Consider the following 20,075-nt stretch of genomic DNA (forward strand, 5'->3'; position numbering starts at 1 on the left):
GGTACAGTCAAGCGGATGCCCTCAAGTACGTGGGGATAGAGAGGGAGACCGACGTCCTTTAGCCTTCCTGGCGCTGTGGTAGCAGCACTGTCTTTGCTTTCATGCACACACCACTGCTGCTTGAGTTCCTGCACTGTGTGTCTTCCACGCCGAGAAACCCCAACCATTCCCTCTGTAGTGAGGCCTCAGCTGTGTCCCACAGGCACAAAACCATCTCAGTGAGAGGGGAGCCAGGCAGCTAGGGCTTGGTCTCCTAGGAGAGAGTTGCAGAAGTGGGAGGCTGCTTCTCAGGCCTCAAAGGAGGGCACGGGCCAGGGCAAATGACTGCTTGATTTCTCCTCAGCTTCCCAAGCTGCAGGCCTCAGGAATCAACTTAGGCAGTTCTGAACAGGCTCTGTCTTTTAGCTTTCCCAGCCAATGGTCCTTATGCAATTGGGTGCCAGACATAGCTGAGTGAAATCTGGTCTCTGGAGCCTACAAGTGCTCTGGGTTAGAGGTGAGCCTGGCAGGCAGCACACACTGAATTCAGAGGGAGATGGGTCACTTTCCTACCTCTTTCCTCTGGCAGGGTCCAAACCAAAAGGGTGTGGGTTCTAAGCACAGGGATTCAAGGCTAGAAGAGGGAAAGCTAAGTGCCACCCTCCCATGGACAAGGAGAGAGCCAGCTTGATGACAGCAGTTAAATTGCCAAGCGTGGTCCAACAGACTTTGAGAAAGACTTCCTTGTATATTCTGGAGGTGAATGGGTAACTGTTTTCAGATTCCTGGGAGCAGGTGCCAGTATTGCTTCCAGAATTCTAGCTCAGCAACTGCAGGCAGGCATTGTGCTGCTACTGACCAAATGTGGGAGGCATGTCTGGCAAGAGAGAGCACTCTGGTCTGCTGGATCTGTAGTTCTTTTTAGGCCTCTGTGTTCAGAGAGGCCAGAGTTGCTTATCTCCTCAGGGTAGAGGGGCCCAGGTAGATAGACTAGAGGGAAAGGTTGTTGGTGTGATTTACTTCCTGTCTGTGGCACCTGCTGTTTAGAAAAGTGGGCTGGCAGTATGTGTTTGCGGGTGGGTGAGGGGCACAATTGCACATGTAGGATGGCAGCACAGAGCAGGGCAGACTGGCAGAGGGTATTGCAGTGTTGAGAAGAAGCAGGCAGACCACCTGTCCCAGTCTATGGTGTCATTCTCTCTGGGATTCATGCAGAGCAAAGCACTTTATTTCTTTAGAAGTTCTGTAGATTGGGGTGGAGTTTAAGCCAAGGCCTCTGGGGTCCATGCCCAAATCCCACTTCTCAAGAGAGGGGAAGAAAGGGGTAGAAGAATCTCCAGTCTGTCTTATTTTCTAGGGGAGGCAGGAGGAGCTGATGTGGCACAGAAAATTTATTAAACTGGATCTAGCAAGAACTGCCCCATGTCTGTGGCTGGCGTGCTGAGCTGGCTGAGCTTTGTGCTAGGTAGAAAGGACTCAGGTGGGCAGGTACAGATTGGCCTAGGGAGTGTTGGGATGGGGAGCGGGCATCCCCTCTTCTTCCTGGGGAATCCAAGCCACTCTTCCCCGTCTGTGCTGCCCACTCCCTTACTCCCACCCCAGTAGTTGTCCCGTGGAAGAAGTGGGGCTGTCTCTGGCCAAGTTGCCTCTTAGGGATTTGTGTAAAATGTGCATACGCACACACACACACACACACTCACACTCACACTCACATAATCTCACCACAATGGTGGGCACTGCACTCAGCACACACCCAGCCAGCTCCCGACGGCAGCCTCTCCCGCCTGGTTGGGGCAGCCCTCACCATGATTCCGAAGTGTACACCTGCTGTGGTTTGTTGTAGTCATTGTATCGGGGATACCCTCAAGCTGAATTACTCATTATTGGGGAAAACCAGAGACATATAAAGAAGGAGTCAGGTCTGTTTGAAATGTCAGGGGCTGATGGTAAGGAATAGGTGACAAAAATTTATTTCCAGACTTTGAGTTAGACTGACCCCCACCTTTCCCTCAGCAAGCAGAAGCACTGGTCAATCCCCTTCTTCCCCAGCTGCAGACCACTAATACTTATATTCCTCCAGCATTCCCATCCTTTGTCCCTGCTGTCCCCTACCTTTAATGACGGGTCTCAGCTTCTCCCCCCCACACCTAAGAATTGACTGTGCAAGGTGATGGGACTTGGGGGAAGGCTGGTGTACATGTGGCTTTATTGCCAGTGAATTTCACGCACTTTAAAGTCCTGTGGCTTGTGACCTCTTATCTAATAAAGTGTTAGAATCCATGTTGACAAGTTGTATAGTGTGTGCTTTGGGACTTGGAAGGACCCAGGGATGGTGGGCTTCAGCATTCTGATCCGCAGTATCCACAGAGAGCAAAGGGGAAAAGTGGGTGGTCATCATGCAAGAGCCAGTCAGGCCCCTGGCAGGTGGTGCAAAGATTCTGAGAACTCTGCCTAAAAATTCCTGAGCCCTCAGATTAGTTCCTTACAATCACCCCATTTATCCCCTAACCACGACGACAGCCACCACACACACACACACACTGGGGCTCTGCCACTCTGCTTTATTGGACTGGCACGTAGTCAAGGGCACAGCTGGCTCCGCCCTGCTTCAGAGTGGAGGCCAGAGAGCGGCCTGTGAGTGACCAGCCGCACTCATGAGACATCTGACACAGGAGACGCTCACTACGAACTGTGGGCACAGCACAGCACAGGACAGGACAGCCGACTGAATTTTTCTTTTATATATAAACAGATAATTTAAAAAATTAGAATAATATAGAGTTCCTCTAGAGAGAGACTTTGCAACAAAAAATATATATAAAGAATATGACCTCCTGGGCAAACAAAGAAGCATCTCTGAGCGAAGGAAAGAGGGCTCCTCATGCATTGGAGAGGGGGCCGAGCCGTGGACAGGCACCAAGGCTATTGCATATCTTGGAAAAGGATAGAAAAGCAGAGAACTGGGTAGGCAGGGTGTCTGCATTATTTTCTCTACATTGATTGCAAGGGTTTTTATGGCTTTGGCTAAAGCATGTGAAGCAGCGGAGGTACTAAGGTGCTAAACTGAGGCCTCTTGGTCTCTGTGTAAAAACAAAAAAAGGGGTGGAGGACAGCAGTGAAGCCCTCCTCACCCCCAGCTGAGAGGAAGCAGATGGAAGACTTTCTGTAGGGCAGGAGGGAGGCTGGGGGATGTTGTAGCAGCCTCCTCCCCCCGTGCCCTGTGCAGCCCTGTGATTCTACACATCTGTCCCTGCTGATAATGTACATGGATGGGAGGCCGTTAATCTCCCCTACACTCTGTTGTTAATCCCTGGCAAGGGCTGGGACAGGAATGGCAGGAAGGGCCTATCTCAACCCCATGAGGCTTCTCTTTTGGAGCAAGCAAACACCAGGGACCTGGGGAAACAGATGAGCAGGGCATTGGTTTAGGCAGTGAGGCTTGGCCACTCCCTTTGGTCCCATCTGTAGCTCTGCCCACCAAACTTGGCAGGAGGGGTATCCTCTGGATGAGCAGAGCCAGCTAAGAGGAGCCAAATGTCCCTGATAGGGTAGGGGAGAGACAGGAATTGGGGAATCCAGAGGAGTTGGACTTGGCCCCTGAAGCCCTTCTCCTGATTCATTCAGATCTGGATTCTTCCAAGATCTGGGGTAGGTTCTGGTCCCGGGGGCCTGGACCAGAGGCAGGGGCAGGGGCAGGGGCTGGAACTTGGGTGGGAGCTGGTGTGGGGGTGGGGGCCTGGGCAGGGCCCGAAGTAGGGAGGGGAGGTTTGCTGCCAGAATGGTAATCATGGGTGGCCTTGGGCTCATTGGTGTGATAGGAGCCCTTGTAGCGATGATTTTGCAGATAGAAGAGCACCAACATTCCTACCAGCCCCAGCAGCAGGAAAGCCACCAAAACTGAATGAAAGAAAAGAAACAGGGGGAAAGACCTTTGGGGTTCAGCTATACATCACATATAGACACATACTTTTGGCCAAAAGCATTCATGTAAGACTATACAACCACAATAAGCTGTTAGATAGGTTGAGTTCTTGGTTTATCCTCTGCCAACTTCTATTTCTGGTATTCTCTTTTCATATCCCTGGTATTACCCCAATTTCTAATCTCTCTAGATGTATACCCCTATTTTTTTCCTCAACCTTTAGCTATGGCTGCATTTTAATATTTCAATTAAAATTCTATGGTGGGCTGGTTGTGGTGGTACATTCCTGTAATCCTAGCAGCTCAGGAGGCTGAGGCAGGAGAATTGTGAGTTCAAAGCCAGCCTCATCAACTTAGCAAGGGCCTAAGCAACTTAGCTAGATCCTGTCTCTAACTAAAATATAAAAAAGGGCCAGGGATATGCTCAGTGGTTAAGCACCTCAGTACCAAAAAAATACGAAAAACCACCATGGCCTGGGGTTGTAGCTCAGTGGTTGAGCGCTTGCCTTGCATGCGGGAGGCACTGGATTTGATCCGGAGCACCACATAAAAAAAATAAATAAATAAAACAAAGCTAGGAGGCTCGATTGATATTCTTAAAAAAAAAAAAAATACAAAGAAAACTCTGTGCTGAGGCTGGGGGTTGTGGCTCAGTGGTAGAGCACTTGCCTAGCATGTGTGAGGCACTGGATTCGATTCTCAGCACCACATAAAAATAAATCAATAAAATAAAGGTATTTTGTCCATCTACAACTTAAAAAAGAAACTGTATGACATGCTCAAACATAAAAAAATCTCTAGCACAATCATATACTACCTTCAGCATGGCCTGTCTCATCCTTCTTTGTACTATCACACCTCTAACTCCTTTGCCACCCCTCAGCATTGGGGACAGGGGCAAGGAGGGAATGCTGACAGGGTAGTTTGGGGAGGTGCAATTAAGTGGTCACTATACTTACAGCCTAAAAGTATGGCGACCCATCCATCATCATGGTAGTACGGGAAGTCTACAGAGAAGAAAGCACCAGTTATGAGATACTTCCTATGTTTCTCTTCCCTGTCATCCCTCCCTTCTGTGTCCAAGAGATGACGTACCTGGGGGCAGATACCAGGGATCAAGCTCAGGTGGCACCTCTGAGACAAGGCGTGGCATAGCTCCACAGTTAGATTCGGACAGTTCTCCCTGAACTCGAAGGGCCTCTGCTAGCTCAGCGGTCATGGGCCGAGGGGCTCGGAAATGGGTCTTGAGTGGAGCCACATTGTTGAATCGAACACCAGACAGGCAGCCTGAGAAACCTGGGGTGTTGTAACGCTGAATCTCTGGATCAATTACACCCGTCTCTAAGGGAGAAGGCCCAGAAGAAGAAGGGTTTGAATCACTCGGAAGCCTCTTGTCATCAATCCTTCTGTTCTCATCACCCACGTATTCTTCTCGCCACCCTCACTGCCATTCCCAGGTCTTCCCACTCCTTGAGGCTCCAGGGACTTCCCCCATAGCTCATCCTCACCCACAGCTTACCCATCACACGTCCTAGATACAAGGCTTTAGGCGAGTCCAGCTGGCTGTCTACCAGCAGAGAGAACTTCTGTTCTGTCAGCGGGAAGTAGTCCACCTGAGGCAGGGATGGGGACAGTGAGGGAGGGAGGACCTTGCAGGCACAGCCAAGACCACAAGGGAACTCTTATTCTATCCAAACCTGACCTGCTAGCTGGTGAGTCCCTGCTCAATCTGAAGTGGGCAACCCCTGGGCCCAGATGTAGGATTTGCTACCTGATATGGTTTGATTAGAGGTGTTCTCCAAAAGTTCCTCTGATGGCACAGTTATTCAGATGAAATGATTAAATTATGAAGGCTTATAACCTAATTTGTCATTCTAGTTTGAATGGACTGACTGGGTGTAGGCAGGTAGGGTACCACTAGAAAAGGTGGGTCACTGGGGGCATGCCCTTGAAGGGTTCATCTGCCCCATGGCCCCTTCCCCTCTCTGCTTCCTGGCCAGCTGTAAGTGGAGCAGCACTCCTTACAACACCCTTCTGCCATGATGTCCTACCTTGCCTTGGGCCCAGAGCAATGGAATTGGTCCACCAAGGACTGAATCTCTGGAATTTTCCCTCCTCTAAGTAGTTCTTGTTGTTCTTTGTTGCAACACAAACCTGACTAAAACAGAAATTGATACGGAGAAGTAGGGTCATTGCTGTGGCCATGCAACTAGTTCAGAAGCCTTTGGAACTGGTTTGTGGGAAGCATTTGGAAAAGTTTAGAGATGCAGGCTAGAGAAGTCTTAGAATGTTGTAAGCAGAGATAAATGAGTGATTCTGGTGGGAGTTCAAAAGAGCAAATGCCAATAGGAATGTAAACTGTGCTCATGAGGTTTCAGAGGGAATGAGGACTATTGGGAATTGGAGTAGAGGCCATTTGTGCTATCATCTGGCAAAGAACTTTTCATCATTTTGTCCATGTCCTGAGACTTTGAGACTGAAGTTAAAAGTAATGGACAAATTAGTCTGTTGAAGGAAATTTCATTTCACAGCATTCATTCAGTGGCAAAGATATTGCTGGAAGCTTTTGGCCAGGCTTACTGTGAGAATTAGGAGCAAAAAGAAGAGCTCACAGATTTTAAAAACTTGCAGCTTGACCAGAAAGTACATTTAAAACTGGGGCCCAAAAAAGTTACACTTGTTGAATAGATTATAGCCCCTGAAGAGATGCTAGGTACTTTGTACAAAGACAATAGGAAAGATGGTTTGAGGACATCTCCAGGATTTGCAAGACTATACTCATTGCAGGCTCAAGGATGTGTACAGGAAAATTCCCTTGAGAAGAGATCATGGGGATCTCTTCTCACCTGAGCAAGAGCTCACCCTTGTACAAGGGGAGCTAGGAATTTGTTTCACTGGGTTTAGCTGCCCAAGCACTCAGAAGCCACTGCAACCATTATTCCAGAGGACCCAGACCCTGCACAAGCTGGTAGCCAACTCTGGCATCATTCATGAAGTGCTAGTTCTGCAAGAATGCAGGATCCTGGAATTAAGGAGTCATGAGGGTTTCCACTGAGATTTCAAAGGAAGGCCTAAAAGGCCAGGCAAAATGTAGCAGGGTCAGAGTCCCTGCAGGCTGCCTCTAAAAGGGTGATGCATGAAGCTGTGAAGGTGAAACCAAAGCTGGAGTGGAGACCCTAAAAATTCACAGATGTCAGTAATGTGGCCTGTCTACCAAGAAAAGGTGCTGGCTGCAGAGAGTCAGGCTAAAAGAGAGCCCACATGTGCTGCAACTGGCAAGGCCAAAGGGATGGGACTGCCCAAGTTCTTTGGAGAGAACATCTCCAAACCATCAAGTGTCCTAGATGTTATATGAGGAGTTATAAGCAGAATTATGGGACCTGTTGGCCTGCCTGGGTTTCAGTCTGTTTTGGTCTCATGCCTTCTTTTGATGCCCCTATTCCTCCCTTTTGAAATGGGAATGTTTATTCTGTTCCACTGAATACTGGACATATGTAACTTGCTTTTTGATTTTTACCAGGCTCATAGCCAAAATTTGCCTTGTGTCTCAGTAGAGACTTTGGACTTGGACTTTTGGGCAATGGTGGAACTGTCAAGACTATAGGACTCTTGGAGATAGACTAAATGCATTTCACATTGTGAAATGGACATGAATTTTGCGGGGCCAGAAGCAAAATGTTGATTTGGATAAGAGATGTCCCCCATAAGCTCCTATGTTAATGCAGCAATATTCAGAGGTGACATGATTGGGTCATGAGAGTTGTAACCCAATCAATCCATTCTGGCTTGAATGGACGAACTGGGTAGTAACTGCAGGCAGGTGGGCATGGCTGGAGGAGGTGGGCCACTGGTGTACTGGAATGGTTCAGCTTTCCTATGGTCCTTTTCCCCTTCTCTGCTTCTTGACTGCCATGAATGGAGCAGTACTTTTCTACCTCACCCTTCTGCCATGATGTTCTGCCTCATCTTGGGCCCAGAGCAAGGAGTCAACCATCTATGGACTGAGACCTCTGAAACCGTGAGCTTCTGATAAACTCTCCCTTCTCTAAGTTGTTCTTGTTGGGTATTTTGGTCATAGCAACAAAAAGCTAACACATTGTGTTTTTTTTTAATTGATTTTGAGCTCTATTTTTGCAACTTACTAGTGGTTCGACTTTGAGAAAATCACTTTATACTCCACGAGCCCGTTTACAGATTTATAAAACAAAGATAAGGACGCCAGGCAACTTAATCTACTTCGAGAATCTGCTGTGAGGGTCACTTGAGGTGACACACATAAAATTCTCTGTACAATGAAATATGCTTGACACATGTTAAGATTTGACATTTTCAGGCTGGGGTTGTAGCTCAGTGGTAGAATGCCTGCCTGGCATGTGTGAGGCGCTGGGTTCAATCATCAGCACCACATAAAAATAAATAAATGAAATAAAAGTGTTGTGTCCATCTACAACTAAAAAAAATTTTTTTTAAAGATCTGATATTTTCTTGGGTGCCACATTGAGATCATGAGGTTGTGACTGGATCCATCTACCTCCTCACACACATACCTGGATGAAGAGGTTGCGGTAGACCCGGGTAATGTTGACACTGTGGGGCTGGCCATCAGTAACTGGCCGGGTGGTTAGCTGGTAAACATAGGGACTGGTGCCCAGTTGATATCTCAGCTGCAGGGTCCCTGTGGAGTGAGAAGAAAAAACATGGGGTCTTCTCTCAGATCTCACAACTTGTCTTCGCAGCGCACTTGGGTCCTATATTAGTGAATCAGTTGTTATGTGAATTAACAACACCTTAGGGAAGTGAGGGCAGAGATCTAGGCAGAGATCCTGTGGGGCTTACCATCTTCCTTGATGAGCACAGCCATGTAGTCACGCACAAAGGAGCTGACGTAAAGCAGGACTGCAGGGGCAGAGTCAGTGCTGAAGCTGAAGGAGACCTCCTCCCCCGTGACATTGTAGACAGGCCCCCGGTAACCTGGCACAGGACGGCCAGGCCTGGGGTAGTCAGGCAGGCGGTACCCAGGGCCGTGGTAGCCAGGCACATAACCAGGAGTGTCATAGCCAGGAATATAGCCAGGCTCGTAGCCTGGCACCGGCCGGCTCAGCATGTGGGAAAATTCCCGGGCTGCAGAGCGCAGAGCTGACTGTAGGTTATAGCGCATCCAGGTGCCTGGCTCAAAGAAACCGCCGATGTCTGAAGACAGAGGTAGTGAAGTCAAATCAGAGTCCTCAGTTCTCATTCAGAGGGTTTAAAGTTCATCCTCCATACACCCTGAGATTCACTTCAATTTCTACCCCTATCATAACTCTCTGTTAAAGGTCCTCTCAAGGCCCTCTGGCATAGAATGGAATCTTAAAGCCATGAGAAACTTTTGAAAGATATCTAATCTGACCCCTGAATATTACAAACAGAGAAACTGAGACTCAGATATGGGTAGTGACTTGCCCAAGGATACAGAGTAAGTGGAGAGATATCCTGAATCCATCTAGTAAATATATCACTGCTCACACTTCCAAACTAAGACCAGAAGTTTTCAGTTGGTCCTACATCCCTGCCTCTCCCCGCCTTTTTTTTTAGTTGTAGATGAACACAATATCTTTATTTGTTTATTTTTATATTTATGTGGTGCTGAGATTTGAACCTAGTGCCTTGCACATCCTAGGCAAGTGCTCTGCCACTGAGCTACAACCCTGCATCTCCCTTGTTTAACAGACTCCTCCCACCAGTAACCCGCCTACTCACACATCCCCCTAGGCCAACCTTAGGAAGGATGCAGTCTGGGTATCTGAACAGAATCTTGCTATGCTGAATGTCAAGGTTCACCTTAACCAAGAACCAGGTAATAAACTGGGAATTCAGCAATTGTCAAACAGGAAATGGCAAAGGACATTATGCAGCCAAACTAAATATGCATGCAAAGGGGAATCTGTGTTACCTTGGTGACAGTGGGATGATGGGGAAGTTACATGCTGATGTTTTTGAGCTTTTATGACCTGCTAGCTTTACCATCCCTTCCTTGTTCCCCTTTATGACTTTGAAATCACTCAGAATCTTCAACTGCCTGACTCCCCCCAAATCAGAGCTCAGGAACCCAGTGACAACTCTAGTTTCCCCAAAGGCTGACTTTGCACCCTCTTTCCTGCCTTCCCTACGTCCCATTGTGCTATGTGGTTCCCTGTCCCCCCATAATCAGCAGCACTGACCGTGGTTGCAATATGGCCCATCAAAAGCTGTGAGGTCACAGTCACATGTGTAATAGCTGTAGCGCTCCACACAGCGGCCTCCATGGAAACAGGGGAACCGGGGGTGGGCACAGTGGCCTGTGCAGTTGGGAGAAGTACCCTCAGAGGCATTAGCACGGCCCTCCAGGTTCAGAGTCACTCCATTCAGACGCATGGCCCTCAAGCAGCCCACAAAGGGGCGCCTCTTAAGTTCCGCAGATCCTGGTCAAGAAATGAATGGAGAGCCTGGGAGTATGGCTCAGAGGCAGAGCATGTACTCAGCACCTATAAGGCCCTGGGTTCCACCCCTGCCCCCCCCCAAAAAAAAATAAATAAAAATAAAAACTGTACAGCTTGAGACAGAAGTAAGTTGTGGTTGGGAAGTGAAGGGAGACAAGGGGGCAAAAAGATGGAGTAGGATACCAGGGACTGGTGGGAAAGGTGGGACCTTGGCTTAATCTGAAGCTGAGGAGACTGGAACCAAAACATGGGGCTCCTGGAAATTCAGAGTGCCTTGAGAGGTGGAAAGGTCAAGAAGGCTCTCACCCTGCCTTGGGGTTGCTGCTCACCAACATAGAGGGGCTGATCATACTCCAGCCAGATGTAGGTCTGCAGTGGCATGGGCCGCAGCACCCAGGGCCGGTGATCCACTCGAAGCCGGGCCTGCTTCACGTTGATTTCAGCCCGGACCAGGTGCCACTCATCATCATTAAACTCAAAGTCATCAGAGTGTACCGTCAAGTTCTCATCCCCGTTCCCCACATCAAAGGCGAAGACCACATCCCGGGATGCTGGACAATGTGACAGGAAGTAGTGAGGAGAAAAGGGCTCGAACCTCCAAGATCCCTCACAAGTTCCTTGCTTGGTACAACCTCTCTTCCTCAACCCTTCAGAGCTCCTGACTATCACCCCAATTTGTCCATAGGCTTTTTGGAAGTGGTTTTTTGTATTGGGAATTGAACCAAGGGGTGCTGCATCACCAAGCTATACCCCAGCCCTTTTAATTTTGAGACAGGGTCTTCCTAATTTGCCCAGGCTAACCTTGAACTTTTAATCCTCCTGCCTTAGCCTCCTGAGTGGCTGGGATTACAGGAGTATGCCACCATGCCTTGGCAGCCACAGGTTCTAACCTATAAACTGCTTGAAACTTCATACCCTTGGCCTCTCACAAAATTGAAGATCACTTCAGCCTTTCTGGCCCCACCTCCCAGACTTGAAGCATAACTAGTCAGAAGTGGGAAAGACCCTCAGGAGTCTAGCTCCTTCTTCACAAGCAAAGGGCATAAGGCCCAGAGAGGCAAAGCCAGTTCCCAAGGTCACATAGTCAGGGATCAAGACAGAGATAAACCTGGAACCAGAGTCATCTAAGCCCCTTTCCTTACTGCCTGTCAAAAGGACATCTGACCTGGTTTCCTACCCCAGCTTCCCCAGAGAGCTCCTTCATCCACCCCACATCCCCCCCAGACTCTGCCTGCTCACTGTTGAGTTCCACCCGCACGTAAGGTCGACGCCACTGGCAATAACGGCCCCCCATATTCTCTAGGAAAACTCCTGAGGGAGCCGAGGTCCTGAAGTAGAAGGAGACGTCGAGACTGTGGTTGGCACGGATTGGGGGGAAGCGTAGTGCAGCCCCCGTGTGGAAGGAAATGGTGTTCCAGGAGTTTCCTAAAAAACCAGAGGGAAGAGGCTTTGTCATGGAGGTCGGGGAGTGGAGGGGCAATGGAGCCTCAAGAAGGCGGGGGGGGGGGGGGGGGGAGGGAGATAAAAGGGGGAGGGTGAGAGGTAGTCATGGGGAGACTGAGAACAGAACAAAAAGAGGAGTAAGGCGCAGAGGAGCAATAAAGATGAGGATCAGATCACAGCAGGAGTGTCTGTCAGTATGGCCTAGAGACCCCCAGTGGGTTAAGTGGCCTAGATTTGGGAAACTGGAAGACTGACTCTGTAAAGGCACACAAAAGGGGTCTGCCACTCACGGTCGCCATAGCAACGCAGAGGCCTCAGGAAGAACTGGGCCTCTGAACTGGAGCGGTTCGTATCCCCCACCACCACCTGAGTGACAGGCAGATGGTCCACAAAAGTCAGCAGCCCCTTGTCAGTTCTCCTGTGGGGACAAAATGTGGTGATCAGCCTCACTGCTAGGCTTCCCCTAAAGTCCTGTAAACTCTGTCCATCTGCCTCCTCACCACTGGGGCTGGTCAGCATCACAATTGCAGTGCAGGGCAGGGTCCACACAGCTCCGGTCCAATCCACAGGCACAGCGCTGGATCCCAGGCTGCGAGCCTCCCCAATAGAAGTGCTGCTCCTCATTTCGGCCAATCCAAAAGCTGTAGGGGTAGCCTCCTGGGGAAGAGGTGCAGGCAGCTGCCAGGCCCTGCCCCTCCATTAGCCTCTGGGCTCCCTGGGTTGCCCTTCCAACTGGCCCAGACCTTGCTTAACTCCTTCAGTCAAACTTTCAGGCTTTATTCTCCTAGCCCCTCTACCCTGTCTCTCTCCAGCTCCTCCACCTGCCTTCCCTGACCCCAGCCCAAACCTGCAGTGTTGAGCAGCCGGGAATTATAGCAGGAGAACTCGATCCACTGCTCACAGTGCTGGGAAGCGTTGGCTAGAGCGCTGACTTCCTCCCATGATGCATTCCAATACTGGACAGCCCCTAGGAAGGGCCGCTCCATGCTGGAACCTGTTACCCGAGTTGTCCACAGCCTGTCATGTCGCACAACTGTCCATGCTCGGTTCTCTGGGAAGACGGAGGGGACAGAGCTTTTGCTGGACATGGGCATTCTCTACCCATCTCCCTGCCTACCTCTACCAAGACAACTTCTGAGCCAATAAATGGCCAGCAGCTCTGTTCCAGCTAGACCCTGGGTCCTCCACATTGGAGATCAGAGACAGCTAGAATGGATCAGGAATTTATCTGCAAGGCTAAATGACAAACTCCAAAGTGTCCCCCTTCCTTTCCCCTCTATCCTCCTTTACTCTCACCACAGTTTAATCTTAATGGCTCCCATCCCACTTTGTGCCTTCCTGTTCCCCCCATATTTCCCTTATTACCTGGTCAGCTGCCCCCTCACCACCCATCAGAGCCATTTACCTCGGATATCACAGTACACTACAAAAGGCTTCAGGGGGCCACTGCCATCGGGATCAATGGTGAAGTTTCCAGAAGTTTTTCCACTGAGCCGATAAGCCTCACAGGATTCCTTATACAATGCTAGGTGGTAGGTGGAAAAAACACAGCTTAGGGTCAGAGGGCTAGAAAGTTAACCTCAGCTTAAACTGTAGATCAGTGGTAGAGCACTTGTCTAGCATATACAAGGCCTTGGGTTCAATCCCCTACACCATAAAAAAAAAAAAAAAAACACCAACGTTGGGGGGAGCCCAATCCTATCCCTGACAGCCTTGTGATCCTCCCCACCCCATTTGGCTTACGTTGGTGACAGGTCTCCCCTTTGTAGCCAGTCAGTTCACAGTAGCATATGAAGTCATCCCAAGACTGGTAGCAGCGTCCATCATGTTCACACATGTTAGGGCTACACCTGGGGAATGGGTAGGCACCAAGGGAAGGGGCCTTACTGGGAGCTTGAGAGGGAATCTGATCCCTATAAGCTGCACTCCCAGTTCCCAAAGAACCAGGACCCAGTGACATACCACACACCTAACTAGTCAGGTATGTGCCCAGATACAGGGCCATTAGTCGGTCTTTAGGGTTCAAATACTACTGTTCCCCCTTCCACAAAAGAGCAGAAATGTCTTATTCCACCCCACCCCCTGCCAAGAAAAAAAAAAAAAACTAAGACCAAAAACAGATGCATAGTTTACATTTTGAGCATGTGTCACTTTAAGAGAAAAACAGGAGGTGAAATGTCAAGGAGGAATCCTTCCCCAGGTTGGGGGACTAAGGAGCTGAGACAAGGAGAAGGGAGATAATTGAGAAAGGCCACTCCCACTGGGAGACCATGGAAAAGGGCTTTGAAAGGGGTCACCTCTTGTTAGGGACAGGGGTTTCTGGATACCTATCGGTGATGCCACATGTGTCAAAGAGGACCTCAGCAAAATATCCAAGCCGCCGAAACTCCACCAGAGTCAGGTTGACCAGTTGACCATCCACCTTCAGCAGCTCCATGCAGCCATGGAATGCCGTCTGGTTGGAGTGGCAGCCCCATCGACTGGCTGGTTTGGGACAACCTGGAGCAACCACCCCTGTGAGGCCCTCCCCAGGGAAGACCCCAGAGACCCTCCCCCAGGGAAATGTTAAGAGGGAGCCAGACATAAAGAAAGAAGAGATTAGAACCAAAGTGTAGACTATGTCAATGACTTTCCACACCCCAAGTTCCCAGAGGTGAAATGGCTTAATTCCTACAATACTCTCCATGCGGCCTCATCAGTGAATTTAGACGAGGCTTTCCCACCCAGAGACAGGAGTCTGGCCAAGTGTGCCCCTACTTACCTCCAAAGAAGTATGAAGTCCCTGTACGGATCAGCAGTGGGGATGAGACTCTGACCTCTGCCCCCTCTACATCATCAATACTGATGACTGCGTGGTTTTCCTGTGCCACAAAATTCACCTCGTGCCAGAAGCCATCATTTAGACGATATCCTGGACAAGAAAGAAGAATGGTGTGGGTAGGGGAAGTAGTAATAGAATAAGAGAAAAAGATGTAGAGTGGGGAAGCAGCAGCCCCACTCCTCATCCCAACAGCAGTCTATGTACACACCATTATTACACTTCTCATACTGAGCAGTGACATCTCTCTTCACTATCCATAACCCCAGTTATGGATGCAAAGTCTGCAAAGTTAGAAATGAGTAATAAACATCACAGAGACAGACCCCCTAATCCTATAGAACATCAGGACCCTCAGCCTTCTGCTTCTCCCAGAACCTTTAGCCCCTCTATCTGCCTTCAATCACTTTTCCCAGTACCCTGTTGCCTTCATTCCCTCTCCTCTCTCCATTATGCAAAGGTCTCAGTCCACCCTACCACCCTCCTGGACCTCCTCTACCTTTCTTTAGTTCAATTGTGCTTCTCCCAGACTTCCTCACCAGCAGCAAACTGAAGCTTCTTGCGGCCGGTCTGTGCAATGGACACGTTGACCTGCCCTTCGCTAAGCGTCAGCTCCACATGGCCCAGTCCATCGCCCAGGCGGGAGAAAAGAAGCAGCCCTGTGAGGTCCCAGGTGCGGAAGCGGAAGGAGACTGCAAGGCGGCCACGGCGCGGGAAACCTGGCACTTGGACAAAGTTGTGAGGACCTCCAAAGTTAATGGGGTGTGGAACTGGATCCAGGCAACGGAATGCCACCTTACCCTAGGAGAAGTAAGGACACATCAGCACCCGTGAGCCAGTACTCCCACATGTACCTCTGTTAGTAACTGAATTTTCACATTGATCTAAGACTCTGCCTCTATACTTTCTCTAATGTTAGTGAGGTTAAGACATCCAACCATGACCTTTTGCCCAAATATATCCATCTGTGGAGGGGGTCCCAAACAAGTCTGCCCGCGGGACTCTCCACTTGCTGCTTGCTCTCCATCGCTGATCTACTCTTTCTAGAAGGCGACAGCTTCCTTCTCTTCCCTCCAGTGTGAGAAGCAATTTCTCGCCCCAAGTCAGGCTCCAGACCCTTGGCTTACCAGCAGCCAAGCATGCGTATGCGCAGAGTTGAACACCAGTGCGGAGAAGATTTAAAAAGGACTTTCGATTCCAGTCCTTACTCAGTAGTTGTGCAAATTAGGACCCCTGGGAAAGTCATTCCCTGTCTCTGCGCCTCATTTTCCTCAGCTGTTAAATACAGAGGTGACTGGACTCAACTACAACTTCTTGTCTAGTAGGGGATGCGGGGTGTTGGCACTGTGAGTCCGCAATATACCCCCAACTTGAGAATCTGGCCGAGGAGAGAGGAGTCCTCGGCTTCTATCCGATTCCCAAGATCTCTTCCCACGCCACCACTTTGTTTTCCTGAGCATCTTTGGTGTCCCATCCTCCCATATCCCCTTGCCCACTGGCCTCGAAAGTGATCCGGGAATGACGCCGCACGGCCAAGTCTGCGATGTTGACCCGGTTGAAGATGACGTTTTCCATGCAGCCACGGAAGTTATGCCGATATGCTAGATTCTTCTGCGCAGCACCCACCAGACCCCCAATGAACATCTGCAGAAAGGGTGGGAGAAAAGGTTATCTGGACACAGGAGTGTTCGTGCCTGTCTTACGCACACCTTGTCTTAAGTTTTCCCAGTGCCAGAAATTTTATAATTATAAAGATTTGAAACACGCATATCCACTGGGTCCATACCAAAATTCATTGGCCTTCCAAGCCTTAGGTTTGAGCTCTGAATCCCCCATAAAGTGGCTGCAAGCCTTGAGCAAGTCTATTAACCTGTTTAAACTTCTTTATCTGAATGTTGGAGTCAGGGTCTTATTAACTCCATAGAATTGTGGGAGAATCCAAAGGGACAATTTTCCTACCTTGCCTGATCTGTAAAATCTGAATTCTAGATCCCATCTCAGTAGTTATGGGGTGGGAGTGTGTGCTAATAGCAACAACATCGGAAAAAAAAAAAAAAAGGCCTTTCTGGTGGGCAGCAAATTTGCAAAGAGCTGCCAGCACTTTCAAGAAACAAAGTCTTACCTCTGAGAGAGTACTGTCCCTTACCCACTCTCCCAGCACCCTACCCAACCAAATGTTGCCTCCTCCATCGCTCACCTCTGTGTCCAGATTCAGCCTCTCAAAGTCACCATTGAGCACGAAGCGCTGAACATAGCCATCTAGGGTGAGATTTGCTTCTCGCCCATATCGATCCACTCGCACATAGTGCCAGTGCTGGTCGTTCAGGACACCGCCAGCGCTCACCGTGGTGTGACCGGGCCTTGGCTGGATGGGGCTGCTGCCTGAGGATGAGGCGGGACAAAGTGAGAACCTGAGCAAAAAGAGAACCTGAGCAAGCCCTAAGTCCCCAGGCAAGCAGCATCTGAGGCCCAGGGAAAGTCTGGAGCCTGGGACAAAGCGGCCCATTGGCCAGTGTGTAGCTGAAAGTAAGCCAAGTAACCTCTATGGGTCTCTTTTCCTGTCTGGAAAACTCAGGGTACGATAGCTTTTTCTATTTCATTACACGTGTGCTATGCTATGAAAACTACATGAAATACAAAATAATAACCCGTTTGTGTGTGTTTACAATAAGCAAACTGAGGCTTGGGGAAGTGACTTCTCCAAGGTCACACAGCTGGTAAAAGGTAAAGCTGAGTCTAGAATCCAGTTCTCCTGACTTTGATTCCAGAATCTTGCTAGCACCAAATGTTAAGAAAAAGGCCTTTAGGTCAAGATAGTAAAGAAGGGCAGATCTGGCGTGGGCGTCGGCAGAGAGCTTTGCGAGTACCGCGCTCACCCAGGCTCATGTGCAGTAGCAGGTGCGCCCCCTGCAGCTCAAGCGTCACGTAGTCGCCCTGGGCGCCCTCAGCGTGCAGTAGTAGCCCATCTTTCTCCTCCGTCTTGAAACTGAAAGCAAATACGTCCCACAGACTTCGGCTGACTCCTCTCGGGAAGCGGTACGAGATGGCATCGTCGCCGTCGAAGTAGAGTATGTCCGACTCTGCATGAAGTACAATAGGTGGGCCCGAGACCAGGGAGACTCTGCTTCCCCGGCACCCTCCGCTACCTCCGCGTTGTTCCCTTACTGTAGGGGCAGCCATAGAGACCGAGTCGCAGGCCGATCTTGCCTCGCGGGTTCCAAGCCAGGGGTACGATGCGGATGTAGCGCGCGGTGAAGTGGTAGTGCAGGTCGTGGCGCACCACTGCCGACTCATTCACATTACCAAAGAAGGTCTGCGGGGGTTGGGAAGAGTAGTAACCACATCCCCACCCGCTGCTTTGTTTCTCCATAGCCTCCCAGCCTATGATGGCTTTCACACCTTGCCAATCTTGACTTTTGGAAAGCAAATATTCCTTCCTTGCCTGTGTAGCTATGCAGTTTCCCTAACTCAAAGTGTCCTCCCCCACCATCCTATTGTTCCCTTAAAGCTCAAACAAAATGCCACCTCCTTCAGAAAGCTCTCTTAGATTTATTCTAATGTATGCTAAGCTCCATGAGCCAAGTGTCTTTCATGCATGGTGAGTTGACAGTACCTCTGGACTTAATCCCCAGAGTGGAATCTTGGGTCCTTATCTGAGCCCTCACCACTGCCTCCCTTCCCCCTCAGGCTAGTGCCCCACCCAGGCCCCAGAACAGAGGAGGCTCCCCAAATGTGCACATCTGGCTTACTGCATTGTGTCCTTGCTGGTAGAACGGAGTCCAGCTGTCTACACGGTCGCCATAGAGTAGCATGTAACGTGTGACCCAGTCATAAGAATTAAAGGAGCCTTGTGTGGCCACAGCTCTGATTCGGTGCTTCTTCATTAAGTCTATCTGGAGCCAGGGATTTGGATCCCCAATCCGGGGTGACCATCCACTGATGCCTACAGAAGAAGCAAGTGCTTTTACCACCCACTACCCTTCTCCCCTGAGCCTTCTGGAGTCCCCATCCCTCCGACATGTAAGAAGCTCACCATGCAACCTGGCAAAGCGGGCTGTGGTGAAGAGCCCATAGTAGGAGGAGGCACCCAGGGAGCGTGCATACAAGGGACCCACCAGCTCTTCATCGCAGCCATCTGGAATTGGGAAATTAACTTGTTAATTATTTATGGCCCTTCTCAGGGTGCCCAAAGCTTCCTCTTCTATGCCCCCCAGTGGCAGACCCAGCCCTACCTTAAAGACAGCCATTCAACCTGGGCTGCAGCTAGGGCTGCTTGTTCAGGGGAGGCTGCCTTCTCCCAGGGAAACACTTATGGAGGGATAGAACTCCCTAGCCCAGTATTTGTCCTGGCTTAGTATTCCCCCCAAACACAATCTCAAACCTCAGTATCTTCCATAATCTACATCAGTAGGACACTCATCCAACCCAGTCCTCAGCATCAGTTCCATTTATGAGCTCCCCAAAACTGTACCAACCCCAAATCCAGGTCTTGCTCCCAACTCAGCAACCCCAGTCCTAATAGCATTACTAGATCCTTGTCCAGTCTTAGTCTCAATCAGGGGCACCAACTCCTGTTTGGATCACAGCCATAAATACCCAGCCCCAGCCACAAAACCCAGCTCCAGCCACAAACTCTAGCCCCTGGGCCAGCTCCAAAGTCCAGCCCCAGTCTTTGGCAAAACCTTAACCCTAGCCTGTGTCACTAGTCCCACATTTATGCCCAACCCTAACCTCAAACCCAGGCACCGGCTCCCGCTTGGATTCCAGCCCCGAATTCCCCAAATGGGCTGACTCCATCTTCGGCTCTGAGCCCAGCCTCGGCCCCGGGAGCGCGCAGCAGCCTCGGAGCTGCATTGCGGAGCGCGGGGGAGAGGCAGGAAAAGATGAGAGCGAGCAGGCGCGCGCTGGCGGGGATAGACCGACGACCACCCAGCCGCAATGCGGTGTGGGACCCGCCCTGCAGGCTCTGGATTCCTGGGCCCAACCCCACCTGCCTCCGACCCCAACACTCACAGTAGCCCCAGCCCCGAGTTCCAGAGACCGCGGTGGCTAGCAAAATGCAGAAGAGCTGGAGACGCATCTTGTAGGGCTGACCGCCCCCGGCGGCCGCCTCCTGGTACCCGACTCCCGGCTAGGGCTCCAGTTCTGGCTCAAGCTCCAAGCTCTCTCCTCCTGGGATTCGCAGCAAACCGCTGACTCTTATTACACCCCTTCCCCTCTCCTCCTTTCTCTCTCTTCTCTCTCTTCTCTCTCTCTCTCTCTCTCTCTCTCTCTCTCTCTCTCTCTCTCTCTCTCTCTCTCTCTCTCGTTCCTGGGTTTCTGCTCTCCTCTCCTTTCCACCCTCTCTCCTCTCACCTCCCCCCGATCCCCAACCTCTCTCTCCTGGCACGCGCGTTTTCCCGACCCCGCGCAAGCGCGCGCTTCAGCGCTGCTGTGAAAGGGCGGGGTAGAAAATC

General features: G+C 50.3%; 2 protein-coding genes across 9 annotated transcripts in view; one reads left to right on the forward strand and one right to left on the reverse strand.

Moving 5' to 3' along the window:
• Positions 1-2,259, forward strand: part of Ezh1 (enhancer of zeste 1 polycomb repressive complex 2 subunit) — a 34,973-nt gene extending 32,714 nt beyond the window's left edge. For all 8 annotated transcript variants that reach the window (XM_071603374.1, XM_027947015.2, XM_027947013.2 and 5 more), the window contains one exon: positions 2-2,259. In XM_071603374.1, the coding sequence (XP_071459475.1) occupies positions 2-62 (61 nt within the window). In that variant the 3' untranslated portion in view covers positions 63-2,259. The remainder of the gene's footprint in view (position 1) is intronic.
• Cntnap1 (contactin associated protein 1) lies at positions 1,921-19,910 on the reverse strand. The gene is made up of 24 exons (XM_027947011.2): positions 19,633-19,910; positions 18,653-18,754; positions 18,369-18,562; positions 17,785-17,932; positions 17,496-17,699; positions 16,817-17,001; positions 16,120-16,263; positions 15,159-15,420; positions 14,563-14,712; positions 14,129-14,300; positions 13,545-13,651; positions 13,207-13,326; positions 12,649-12,852; positions 12,302-12,458; positions 12,092-12,219; positions 11,598-11,783; positions 10,688-10,909; positions 10,101-10,340; positions 8,737-9,090; positions 8,448-8,575; positions 5,420-5,513; positions 4,996-5,241; positions 4,860-4,907; positions 1,921-3,876 (listed from the first exon to the last, which is right to left on the reverse strand). Exons 1-24 carry the CDS (start codon positions 19,697-19,699, stop codon positions 3,596-3,598), a joined length of 4,143 nt encoding a protein of 1,380 aa, XP_027802812.1. The 5' UTR covers positions 19,700-19,910; the 3' UTR covers positions 1,921-3,595.
• Between the last annotated feature and the right edge of the window lie 165 nt (positions 19,911-20,075).

The sequence above is a fragment of the Marmota flaviventris genome, chromosome 17 (assembly GCF_047511675.1).
Source record: "Marmota flaviventris isolate mMarFla1 chromosome 17, mMarFla1.hap1, whole genome shotgun sequence".
In the NCBI taxonomy this organism is placed as follows: domain Eukaryota; kingdom Metazoa; phylum Chordata; class Mammalia; order Rodentia; family Sciuridae; genus Marmota; species Marmota flaviventris.